A 12778-nucleotide genomic window follows, 5' to 3' on the forward strand; every position below is an offset into this window, starting at 1 on the left:
GAGAAACCAGAAAAGCCAAATAAAGTTTCTCTTACATGCAGGAAAACCAACGGCAACGATGACTTCTGTCTTGCTGGAGGTGAGAGAGGCAGACGGTGGGTCGTACAGCTGGGCAGCCGAGTCAAGCTTCCTCTAGTGATTCAGATAAAGAGAACGATAAACCAACCGCAGACAACACTTACAAATATATTATCATACAGTGTAGACAATACTGCACTGACAGGGTCGAATTCAGGCAAGTTGTAGGGGGCGCTCTTCCAGCCCAGAAAGTACTCCTCTGGGGTGTGGAACTGCAGCCCGATGTTCAAGGCAAACTACAGCGACAAGGAGGAAGACAACGTTTTCTCCATTGAAACACACGAAAGAGATTAAATCTGTAGTAATTAATGACATTTAAAATGACATTTAAGGTCAAAACAATTTAGCAGACGGTTAAAAAGCAGCAGAGCTCTCACCAGACGGTCGCTGCAGGAGAAATCCTTCTTCTTCCTCCCCGGAGCCCAGTTCTCTGGTCGTCCTGCAGCATCTGGGCACAGAGGTACAGTCAGCTGATGTGTGTGCACGTTTGGGATGAAGGGAAATAATAGTTTCAAAAGCTTTACTAACAGACTGAGCAGTTCTGACTGTGAGACTCGATCCTCCATCGTTTTAAGCCTGAACTGTGGAGCTTCTAAAAGACATATATTGTCCGATCACGCTGCAGAATAAGGGGTTGATAATTATGAGATGCAAAGCAGAGCCAGACCATGTGCAGATCTAAAAGTAATGAACAGAACCTTAAACTGAATTCTGTAATGCACGTGGAGCCGGCGTAGCTGAGCCAGGGCTGGAGGATTGTGCTCCCTGTGCTGAGTGTTTGTGAGCTGACTGTAACCAGGAAAACATCATTTAGACAGAGGAATAAATCCAGTCCAGGTGGGAGGAAATGAAAGTGTGGATACGTTGGACAATAGTCTGGATAATAGCGTTACTTCTGATTTGATTAAGGTTGAGGTTTTGATCAAAGACAACTCCCAGGCTGTTGGTTGACTGCTGTGTGTTGACTGTGGTTGGTCCAACGTGGGGAGTGATACTGTGAGAAATCTGACCAGGACTTCAGTCCTGTCCATTTTCAGCTGCAGGACATGAGCAGTAATCCTGCTCCTAATAGCAGCAATGCAGAGGATCTAGATTGTCAAGACTGTCAGGTCTAAACGAGACGTACAATTGGGTGTGATCGGTGTAGCAGTGGGAGGAGCCCGGAGGTGACATGATGACTAAGAGGCGACAGATATGAAGCGAACACGGGGCCAAAGGCTGAGCCATGTGGGAAAGAAAAGACTGGACGGAAAGTCTAATTTTCAAAATGTAGATCAACATAATGTCCATGTTTGTGTGACATCAGATGAGACAACAACCTTTAAGCGTGTCTTGTTCATCACTGTTTCAACACATCCAGGTTCACTCACCTCCAACAAACAGACTCTGCTTCTTGTCAACAGCGACGCCGTCGTTGGCCTGGACAAGCAAACACAAAACCATTAGGACCAGACCAGACAGCTTATCGTCTAAATGTCCAAAGACAACAGAAAAACAAAGTTGAGGAACGATCGAGGGCAGTTTCTGTGACTCAGCTGGTAATTAATTCTTTGTGCAGATACCTTTCACTAAGGTGTGGTTCTTTAATTACAGTGTGTGTGTCCCTGTGACCTACACTGACATTTACCTTCTCACACAGGTGGTTCCACATTCCCATCACTGGTTTCCGGTAAATCCCCGGACCGGTCGCCACAAACACCTGAGATACAGACACGATGTGAATATTAATTTACTTTTTTTTGTAAATATATTTTCTTGAAATTTTCACATATTATTATCAAAAAAACACAAAACCAAACTAAAAATAAAATAAAATAAAATAAAAATAAATAAAAATACAGAACAATGGACAGTGGGCAGTCTGAGTTGCCACAACAACAAAAATAAAAAATAATTTGCCCCAATCATTCTTTATCCGTATTCAAACGGCAAGGCCCAAAGTTCTCCACATCAAGCCCGTACCCCTCCGAAGGAGATCGCTCAAGTCCCCGGGCAAGTATTCCAATAGAGGGCGCCATAGATCCAAAAAGGTGTCAACATTGCCACTCAATTTTGCACTAATTCTTTCCATTGGTAATACTTTAAACATTTCCTTATACCACTGTGCTACTGTTGGTGGTTTGTCTTTAATCCAGTTAAGTAAAATACACTTTCGTGCTAAAGTGAATATTTTTTATGCTCAGTGTTTGGAGAGATGATGAAAGTCAACCGAGCACATGACCGACCTGCACCGGCAGCTGCAGCGTGCTCAGGATGTCCTCCACTTTAGACTTGAACACTTCTGGTCTCAGTTTTCCTTTGGCGATCCCCATCTGGTTGGTGAAGAACACCACCTGCAGGAACAGAGCAACTGTAGCATTTCACTGGCTTTAATCATGCAAAGCTTCAAGGACATTAGCAACCATTTAGCGCCTCCTCACCTTGTAGCCTTTTCTGAGCAAGCTGGCCAGTCTGGGCTGAATCTCAGGGTACAGGATCCTGGTAGTTCAACACAACGCACATTTTATACCCAAAGACATACAGAGTTCACAGGCAAAAAATAGCTTAACAAGTATGTTTAATATGATAGAAAATTAATTAAAAGTAGTGGTAAAAAGGTAGGTTTTGAGCTTTTCTGGCATCTGAGTAACAAAGAAGCCACATTCAGCTTCACCATGTTGAGGTTTAACTCTGGCAGTGGTCAGTAATCTGGCCTGGAGAGTCCAGAGAGCGTTATACTGGGTCAGCACATCTGCTGAGTCCCTGGTCTTGCTTTGCCAGTACATTCTGTGTGACGTAAAGGTTTGGCCGCCCGACGCTGTCATTCTGATGTCGGGCTTGTTCGTATTTCTTTAAACAAATCACAGCCGTCGTATGTGGGGCGAAGCGAAAACAGTGACGGGTGGAATTGTGCAAAACTAACAGAGCTGCCTCACTGCATGACCTGAAACCTCTGCAACACTTGAAATTTTGCGTGCAGCTGAAGGAGGAACATAGCCGACTGAACTGAGTGGTGGCTTAAACTGGCATCCTGCATCTGGTGAGTCAGACTATCAAGCACCTAAACCATCTACCCATCCATTAGCTATACACCGCACTAGGGTCGCGGCGGGGTTGGAGCCTATCCCAGCCACAAATTAATCTCAACATGTTTTTGGACCTTGTGGGAGGAAGCCGGAGAACCCGGAGAGAACCCACGCAGCACGGGGAGAACATGCAAACTCCACGCAGAAAGATTCCGGTGCCCCCACCAACTGCGCCACCTTGCAGCCCGCACCTAAACCAACTTATCTTTTTTCTAATCTTGAAGTTGAATTCATGACAAACTGGTTGGTCAATATTTTGACCTGAGAACTGGAGTTCTGTTTCTGTGCTACAAACCTGCTGCAGCACTCTGGATCAACTGAAGCTGTGAGAGCTCTGACTTGGACTGACCTGGGAACGGTCTTATCTACAGATAACAGTAAACGGGGAAGGTTGTGCAGTGCAGACATACCTCCAGTCATCTGGAGCAGTGGGAAAGACTTTGCCAGACTTGGTGGTGATAATACAGCCATCAATGTCAAACCCAGCAACCTGGAGGCAGAGGAGACACTTTAGCTGTATTATGTGACAACTTAATAACTTCTGCATCACAAGCCTGTGATTAAATGTCTTGTGTTTGTGTCTCATGTTGTTGCATGAAAGGTTGCTGAACACTGACAGTTTTAGCTTTAATATACATGCAGTTAAACATAATTTAAATAAATTAATTTTCATTTGAAATGACTACATTTATACTTTATATACTTTTAATTTGCAGAGTTATACTAAAGAGAAAAGTCTTATCATAAATAATAATATTTAATTCTGTAAAATCCAACCCTGGGAGCACCACCTAATGCAGACAACCTTTATTAGAGGCTGGTCTGAAACAGTCCCCACCTTGTCACTGGCTTTGACACCAGCTGCAGTATAAAGCATCAGGTTTCCTGTTTGCTGCCAGCTGCTCTTCAGACACGCCTTTGAAGACAATGAGGAAGACGAAGGTCCGACGCTGTTACTTTCTCCTGTCGCAGATTTTTCAGCAAACTCCTGCAGATGCTTGAGCTTTTCCTCAGCCAGCCTCTCCTCCTCCTCATCCTCCTCCTCATCCTCCTTCATCTGTCTATCTGAGGCCTCCTCTTTTCTTCGGCGCTTCTCCTCGGTCTGTCCCCTCTCTGGGCTCCGTCGCCTCTTAGATGACTGAACAGGAAAGTAATAAAAACAGCGCCCCTCTTTTCACATTTGTTGTAACATTACAGGAAGAAGCAAATAAAAAACTTAGAACAATGCGCCACCTCGGCTTCAGCTCAATAACCAAATGGTGCCACATGTTTTACCTTCATGGGGGAAGTGGGAAAGAAGTCCTTGATGCTGCGCTTGGGCGTCGGACTCGCCTGTTCCTCTTTTGCTTTGCCGTTCCTCCCTCCTTTGGTTTTGTCTGTGGCTTTCAGTCCTCTCTGTGCAGAGCTGGAGGTTGTTCCGTTTGAGCTCAGAGAGAACTTCAGTGTGAACGGATGGTCCTGGTTGACCAGGTAGAGGGTGCCTCCGTGGGCGAGTTTACCAGACTGTCCCCGGCCCAGCTTGTCACTATCCAGGAAACTGGGATTAGCTCCCAGCTGTAGGGAAAAGGACACAAGCAGTGAACAGTGGACTCTAGTATTTGCCTACAATCAGTTTACGAGCTTTGAGATAACACGGCAGTAAAGAGAAAACTGTGCTGACATCAGATATCATACAAACATAAAGTGGAACAAGGGCTACTTTCACAGGTAGGCTAAATATAACTCTGGGCTGGGCTTCGGCTTTGTTTCATACCTGAGTAACAAGCACCGTCTGGTCTGCAAAGCAAGCCACCGCCTTCACTGAAAGAAACACAGTAAGTGTTCAAATCTGTACAACACATGCGTTTTGGTGTGTGTATTAGTGTCAAACTAAAACCATCAGATTACTAGCTGACAGACACTGATCGGTTTGCAGGCGTCAACGGACTCTTTCCTAAATGTGTTTGTATTTTCTGACATGTTAATGACTGTTACTGATGATGTCACCTTTTATTCCCAGTTTTTTATGCCAATATGGTTGTTCAAAGGATATTTAATGCACAGCAAAAAGCTTAACGTCTATAAGGCTCCAACTAACACTGAAAATATTCAGTCTGCAATAAAACAAAACACAGGAAAGTCTGGTCTCGTTGTCATTTAATTTTCTGTTGACCAACAAATGAATGATTCAGCTGACTGTCAACTAATTAACCCCCTAACTTCATCTAAAGTGCTGCAGGTGTAATTGTATCCTCCTCACTTTATAAATTCTCAAAACTCTGCATGTGAGCAGGTATTACTGAGGCTGTATGACACAGACTTGTCTCTGCTACTGGATAATTCCAGGTCAAATGTTCACGGATGATTCAGGAACTTCTGAAGCGGGTGGGGCTCATTTGTTTACTATGTAAATGGATGTGGTGTTCCTAACCGTCTGTTATGTCATGAAAGTATTAATATACTTACTTACTGCCTTAAAGAACCAGTACTATTAGATATATCACTAGAGACTACACACACAAAAGTTGTAAAAGTGACAGCATCATAACAAGCTGCTGGAGACCAAAACAGATTTGCTGCACGTGTTCACATGCTCTCAACATGAAACGACTTGTACAGAAGACTGTAGAGAACAATGGCATGTGTGGAGAGCAGGATCAGCAGCGTGAATGAGTGCATGCGCTGAAAAATCAGTGATGCATGGTGCAAAAACAAAGCAAGCATCCATCAGCAACAAAACCAAACGGGCGTCTCAGGGAGGGAAGCAGCTGAGCTCATAATGCTGTTCAAGAGGGCGACTGAGGCCAGGTGGAGCCAGTGTAGCTGATGACCCTCCACCACGCCTCCTCCACAGCAGCGGGCTGAGGGGGTGGAGAGGGCCGTCACACCTTATCGTGGAAGAACAAGGTGAAACATGCCAAGCAAAAGGCCGTGTTGGTGAGAGATGTTGTTCACTGTGCAGTGTCGCCCAAACCCAGACACTCTCGACTTGTATGTTTAATTCATAGCACAGCTCATTCGTTCATAAAGTGGTTTTCCATTGGCGCCTGTACTTATTGTTTCTGAGACAAGGGGCTCAGCAGAAAAGGTGGGACTTGGCTTTTCTATGGTGAGGAAGCTGCTCATTCTTTATTGGAGGGACTAAACCAGATGCTCGGCTGGCGATGTGCAGATATGTTGTGTTGTGACATATGTAGTGTCAGACAAGCCTGGTCTTCACAGAGCTAGTCCAGGGAGGTAAGGAGCAGAGTTTTCAATTTGAATATTCACATTAACAGACCTCGAGGTGCATTCCTACAAACTGGGTCAGGACTTTCCCACTGTCAAATCACCAAATGCACAGTCTGGATGTTAGCAGACTTTCTACCCATCACTCACAGCAACACTGGTGACGTAGCTGAACTTCTAGTGGTTAACTAAAATCAGCAAACACTGTCATGTCACAAACATGGAGGAATCTAGTGAGCAGCTGTTTAAATTTGTAAGGTCTATATCTTACTTTGTTAAGCGGTGTGTGGTAATGTGTTGTAAACTGCGCTATACAAATAAAATAAAATTGAATTGAATCGCACTCTGATTGAAACACAACTACAAATTTCTCTTTTTGAAAGGGCGATGGGTTGTTTCCAAGCAACATGAGCTGTAACACCAGTCTCCTCTTTTTGAGTCTGTGGAGGTTTCGAGTGTGGGCTTGAGGGTGGGGACTGGTCACTAACTCCACCTGGCAGTGACTCTGTCTTTGTAGGTCTGCAGATGTTTTAATTTACACACACAAAAGGATGGTAGAAAGAAAAAGCAGAATGTGGGCACTTTATTAAAGCTGCCGTTTCCCAGCATCACGCTGCACATCTCCAACCACTGAGAAGCTGCTTTGAACCAGCAGGTCATCCTAAGAGCTTCAGTAAAACCAGCTGGACTTGTCTTTTAGGCTCTTGAAGACGTTTCATCTCCTCCAGGAGGCTTCCTCAGTTCTGGCCTGAACTTCAAGAACCAAAAAGGAAAGTCCAGCTGCCTTTTACTGAGGCTGGCTGAACTGTTTACCTACAGCAGATACCTCACAGACCACCAGACAGATTGAATTTCTGCTTGGCGACCCACTGGGTTGTGCCCCTCCGTCTCACCCTGGTGTCTGGAGCATTTCTTGTCGGTGACCCCGGTGTCCGGACCCCGGCCCAGAACCACAGCTCGTCCGTCCTCCAGAGGGACCCGGGCTCCAGAGGCGCCAACCAGCGTGCACGACATCTGACCAGAGCTGCTCCCGGGCTGCTGTAGCGGTGCTTTGAGCGCTAACGTGAGTTTGAGAGCTCGTTTCTCACGATTATGAGCCGGGACGGAGAAAGTTCAGCCTCCGGGACGCTTCGTATCACAAAACGACTTTTATTTTTTTGTTTTTCTTCTTTATTTATCTGTTTTTTCTTATTGAAATAGTCGGTGTGCCGTCACAGTTGGTTGTTGTGGATTTTTGCGCTAAAACAAACCACAGGGGGCTTATTTTGCAGTGGCTCCGCTGTCCATCGGACAAATGCGTCCGTGTAAAAACCGACTCTCCGTAAGTTCCGGCCTGACTACTTCCTAAGCTGGACCCACCTTCTCTTGCTTCGCTGTTTCCAGGGATCCGCTCAGCAGGAGGAAACAAACGACTGTAACTAGTAGACTTTAATATATTTTAACTCTGTATTTGTTTACTTGTGTAGTTTAAAGGAAGGCGGGCTGTTAAGTAGCTTTCATATCAGTTAGATGTCTTGTAATGACTATCTATCTGTTGGACATTTTTGGAGTTCATGTTTTGAATGTTGTCACCGTTCAGGTTAGATCCTCCTCCCCGAGTGGGTGCGGACGTTTGTGCCAAACAGGGATCTTCTGAGAAAAATGATTGAGAAATGATTGTGTGTCTGCATCATGTGCCTGCTCCGTGCCCTAGATTAACATCATTAATAAACAAACAAACAAACAAACAAACAAACAAATGTTGTTATGGAACAAATGACGCATGAGGAAATAAAATCCCCCAAAATGAAGTCGGCATTTGAAAAAAAAAAAACTTTTCAAACAAATATAAAAACGATATGTATACAGTGATTACATTTCTTCACATATTTACTGTCTCATTTCTTAGACTTATTTATCTGTCTATTTACTGTTTTCACATTGAATAAAATAATGATTGTAGCCATCCAGTTGCCTTCACTGCCTCTAATGGCGTTGAAAAAAAACAATTCAACTCATATAATGTCAAAACTACAGCATTTATCTGAATAAGAAACTGTAAAAACAGCAAGAATCATCAGATTTGTGTGGCTCCTTTCAGGAAAAACACCCAAATCTAAGTTAAAATTATGTTTTTTCTTTGAAATGTGTCATTCACAGTGCACTGTCCACCACAGGCGAAACATCTTTCTATAGTCAATGTGCAGACTTGTGAGAAAATGCTTCGCTTGTAAAAGTGTCAACAGTGAAAACATGGCTGTGTTGTTTCCACAGAGGTAGAATAGAATAGAATAAAATAAAACTTTATTGATCCCTTCGATGTAAAACCTCAGGGAAATTGTTATACTTGAAAAAACAACACAACACCAACACAAAAATCAGCAACAACAGTAAATATTCAACAACAATAGTAATAATAATAATAATAACACTGGATGCAGTAACATATCACACACAGTCCGGTGATATAGCATGATGCTCTGTCTCACCCCAATGTCCTCACTCCTCACCCCTCGCTCCCCACCTCTCCCCCCTTGCTGCTCTTCCCCCTCCCCCCGAGCTCAGAGTTGAACGGTTTGATGGCTCGGGGGACAAAGGAGTTTTTGTTCCTGTTGGTTTTGCACCTGGGGAGGAGCAGCCTGTCGCTGAACTGGCTCCTCTGGGCGATGATGACAGTGTGCAGAGGGTGGCTGGCATCGTCCATGATGGCCAGCAGTTTGTTCAGTGTCCTCCTCTCTGCCACTGTCACCAGGGAGTCCAGTTTCATGGCCACTGTAGAACTGGCCTGCCTGATTAATTTGTCCAGCCTCGATACGTCCGTCTTTGATGTGCTGCTGCCCCGGCACACCACGGCAAAAAAAAGGACGCTGGCGACCTCCGACTGGTGGAGCCTCCTCAGGAAGTACAGCCTGCTCTGTCCCCTCTTGTACAGGTAGTCTGTGTTGCCTGTCCAGTCCAACTTGTTGTCTAGCCACAGCCCAAGGTACTTGTAGTTTTGTACAAGTTCAACCTCATGTGCCTCAACTAGAACTGGTCGTGGGCATGGTCTATATATATAAAAAAATATATATGATGGCTGTACTTTTGTAATAGTTATGATTACAATAATCAAAAATACTTGTCATAAGCTTCTTTAAGAAACAAGGAAAATATGCCATAAAACGACTAAAGGCTGCATTTTTAGCAGGTTTTTTAATCAATCAGGGTGTGTCCACATCAGCAGCAACAGGTGTTATTCTAGAAATGTTCACACTGAGAATGTTGCCGTACAGGTGTCTTGTCCTGTAGTCTCCACGGTTGTTGACCTGGGCGTCATCAGCAGTCTGTCACTGAGTGGTGCTGTCTGAAGTCCCTCCTCTGAGTGTCCTCTTCCTTGAAGTGCTTGCTGTTCTGGTTCTCACTTCAATCCTTTCTGTTTTCCTGTCAGATCGTTCTCTTGAGGTCTTGCCTGTCTGGTTGGCTGCTGTGCTGCAGTCCGATCGTCCCACTAGAAGGAAAATCAAACTTTCAGGTGAAAAAAATAATAATTTTGTGGTTTTGACTAGTGTTTAGTTGCAGCTCTTGGGTTGGAGTGGCAACAAGTGGAGAACAGCTATTTAAATCTCTGAACCAGTTGTAGTGCTTTTATTGTATGCTTTAACGTTTGTCTTTCTATTCCCACAGGACAGCCAGAGCAACACAACTTCCACCCATCGAAGAACATCTTTACATGCTACCTCACTGAAAGCACCTTTGCCTTCCACCTTGACATCATGGCCAACCAGCCCATCATAAACCACCATGAGGAAGCCTACAGCTCCCTGATGAGAGGCTTGAAAGAACTGGACCTGCGGGGCCCTTGTGTTCCCAGTGACCTGGTGCTGATTGGAGAACATGCCTTTCCTTTGGCCATGAACAGCCGAGGCCAGGTCCTGATGGCGGCCTCTCTGTATGGCCGTGGACGGATTGTGGTCCTGGGTCACGAGGGCTACCTGACGGCCTTTCCAGCTCTGGTGGAGAACGCTCTGACCTGGCTGAGAGGAGATGGATCTGATAACGTCTCTGTAGGGCTGCACCACAACGTCAAGAGTGTTGCTGATAACCTCAGAAAATCCAGCTTCCAAGCAGAAGTTGTGGGAGCCTATAAGGCCGATCTGGGGGTTGGTGTTTACGTGACGGACGCCTACAGCGTTGGAGCAGACCCGAAGGAACTGGTGGCATTCATGAAAGCAGGAGGAGGAGTGCTGATAGCTGGACAGGCGTGGCACTGGGCGTCAAGTCACCCGAAGGAGAACACACTGCTTCTGTATGATGGGAACAAGGTGTCAGGGGTGGCAGGAATCTACTTCTCTGAGCATCACGGTGAAGCAGAGTACCTGTTTGTCTCCCCTCACATCCCATCCTCCTGGATGTCTGTGGTGTAAGTGGGTTTCTCTTTCTTTGTTTATTTGGTTCTAAGCTGTAATCTGACAGCAGTTCTGTTCTTAAAGGTTTTGCACACATTTGGCCCGTCTTGTTCTTGGAGCAGTTACTTTAACTCATTATTGCAAACGTTTTCATGCAATATGTCAGAATTAACTGCCAAAATAATTCACTAAATACTGTGATATTTTATCAGTGCATTACATTTGTCATCTTTATGTTTTTAAATAATGTATTCATGTGCATCTAATGGTCTAGACTAAAACAAGAAGATCATTCTTTTTAAATTGAATTTGCGTTGAGTTTATTCTACAAAATTGCCTTATTCTTGCTGACTCGTGTGATTATTGAGTCAAAGGAAACAAACCAATCTCTCAAAGTTCTCATAACAACTTAAAAGTCACAAGACATGGCATATTAGCTGCTCTGTGAGGCTCCACTTAAGCACTGTTGGTGTTTAACGGGTGTAATGTTAGCAATAATCGCCATCTTTAATCAGCATTTTAACATGCAAACAGTAGTGGCATTATTTCATCTATTTATAAATTAAAGTACAAATTAAAATGTTCACTTATAATCATCCTAATAGGAGCCTGAACATGTCCGCCAAGTTTTATGCCAGATCAGTGTAACTGTAAATATTTAATGCAGGCATTTACATCAAAACTTCAGCATCATGTTGACACTTAGAGAAAATTCAATGGTTCACTGACATCATAAGAATTTATACTCTGGAAGTCATCAATGTCTGGACCAATTTCTGAGTATTTTTATTAGGATTTAACCATTTTAAACCATTGATATCTGTGTGAATTACCAATGTTTTCAATAGCTGTTAAAACAGTATTCTAAAATCCAGTGGCGGGCCGTGCATTTTACCCCTAGGCCTTCAGTGGCGTGCTACCTGAATCAAACCACCTTTTAACACCGTCATTATGACGCCACGGCTATAGAAACCCTCAGTCTTATGCAGAAAGGCAGCATAGCAGGACATTGCATCACAGGTATCTCATGTAGTGAGAATGAATGCCATCACTAAATCCAAAAAGGTCAAACTCATGATGTAGATACAGAAAACGTCAGTGGGTGATCAAAAAGTCAGTTCAATTCGTCCTCTGGTGACTACGAATGCCTCTACAAAATCTAACACCATTTAAGTAGTTGCTGAAATAGTGACGCCAGAGCACAGTTACAAAAAACTGGTACATGACAGTGACAGTTCTTTTCTTTTCCCATCTCTCTAAAATACAGAATAGGTAAGGATTTTGAGGACGACTTGGAGTTCTTACTGGGGGGCATTTCAGAGTTTGACCTCCAGGGTGGGCTCCTAGCGTCTGAGGTTCTGATCCACGGCCCTCTGGCCTTCCCCATCGGTACCACTGAGGATGGACGAGCGTTTCTGGCAGGAGCCTACTATGGCCAGGGACGGGTTGTTGTGATCACACATGAAGGACTTTTGAGGCGAGAGGTAGGTTGTCAATAATGTTCTATGTTTTTCTTATTTACAAGAACACAGTATTAATGTTGCTCAGTGTCTTTTATGAAAATGAGACTCATGTGATTCACATTCCTACACAGTCATCAGATCTCACTCCATCTGAATAGATAGAATAGAAGAGACTTGCAGAATTAAACAAATGAACTCAATCAGTCAAATATTTCTTATGTGATGAACAAACCACTCTCTTTGTTGGATAACCATCTTTCTTCACAGACACTAGCTCCATTTTGGAACAACGCCATTCTCTGGCTGGATGAAGGCCGGAATGGGGTTGTTGGTGTGATGCCAAACCTCCATGACGCCTTCAATCTCTACCACAAGTCAGGCTTTAATTGTGAAAAGACCCACTTCAAGGAAGACCTGAGTGTGTTTGTGTGCACAGCGTACAGCAATGACCATGTGCAGGAAATCCAAAACTTTGTGGCGGAGGGAGGAGGCCTGCTGATTGGTGGACATGCCTGGTACTGGGCACAGACACACCACGGGCAAAACCCAATGACAGAGTTCTCAGGTATGATGGTGTGGCACAATTTATTCTTCCAATTTA

The 12778-nt window shown here is 44.2% G+C and overlaps 2 protein-coding genes across 3 annotated transcripts in view; one reads left to right on the top strand and one right to left on the bottom strand.

Moving 5' to 3' along the window:
• The window catches only part of pnkp (polynucleotide kinase 3'-phosphatase), a 10307-nt gene extending 2704 nt beyond the window's left edge, over window positions 1-7603 (bottom strand). Inside the window, exons 1-12 of the mRNA XM_008298473.1 lie at window positions 7244-7603; window positions 4897-4943; window positions 4419-4697; window positions 3982-4281; window positions 3554-3633; window positions 2499-2556; window positions 2304-2411; window positions 1706-1777; window positions 1449-1497; window positions 456-526; window positions 222-314; window positions 36-132 (exon numbers count right to left, since the gene is read on the bottom strand). Of these exons, the coding sequence (XP_008296695.1) occupies window positions 36-132; window positions 222-314; window positions 456-526; window positions 1449-1497; window positions 1706-1777; window positions 2304-2411; window positions 2499-2556; window positions 3554-3633; window positions 3982-4281; window positions 4419-4697; window positions 4897-4943; window positions 7244-7364 (1375 nt within the window). The 5' untranslated portion in view covers window positions 7365-7603. The remainder of the gene's footprint in view (window positions 1-35; window positions 133-221; window positions 315-455; window positions 527-1448; window positions 1498-1705; window positions 1778-2303; window positions 2412-2498; window positions 2557-3553; window positions 3634-3981; window positions 4282-4418; window positions 4698-4896; window positions 4944-7243) is intronic.
• Window positions 7604-7706: 103 nt separating this feature from the next.
• Window positions 7707-12778, top strand: part of zgc:162193 (TRPM8 channel-associated factor homolog) — a 19219-nt gene continuing 14147 nt past the window's right edge. Inside the window, exons 1-5 of one of the 2 annotated variants that reach the window (XM_008298470.1) lie at window positions 7707-7764; window positions 9757-9840; window positions 9993-10728; window positions 11982-12198; window positions 12445-12742. In XM_008298470.1, the coding sequence (XP_008296692.1) occupies window positions 10082-10728; window positions 11982-12198; window positions 12445-12742 (1162 nt within the window). In that variant the 5' untranslated portion in view covers window positions 7707-7764; window positions 9757-9840; window positions 9993-10081. Of the gene's footprint in view, window positions 7765-9294; window positions 9313-9756; window positions 9841-9992; window positions 10729-11981; window positions 12199-12444; window positions 12743-12778 lie in introns of those variants that run through there. The other variant, XM_008298471.1, reaches the window with a different exon arrangement.

This window comes from Stegastes partitus, unplaced genomic scaffold (genome assembly GCF_000690725.1).
Source record: "Stegastes partitus isolate 25-593 unplaced genomic scaffold, Stegastes_partitus-1.0.2 Scaffold1319, whole genome shotgun sequence".
Lineage (NCBI taxonomy): Eukaryota > Metazoa > Chordata > Actinopteri > Pomacentridae > Stegastes > Stegastes partitus.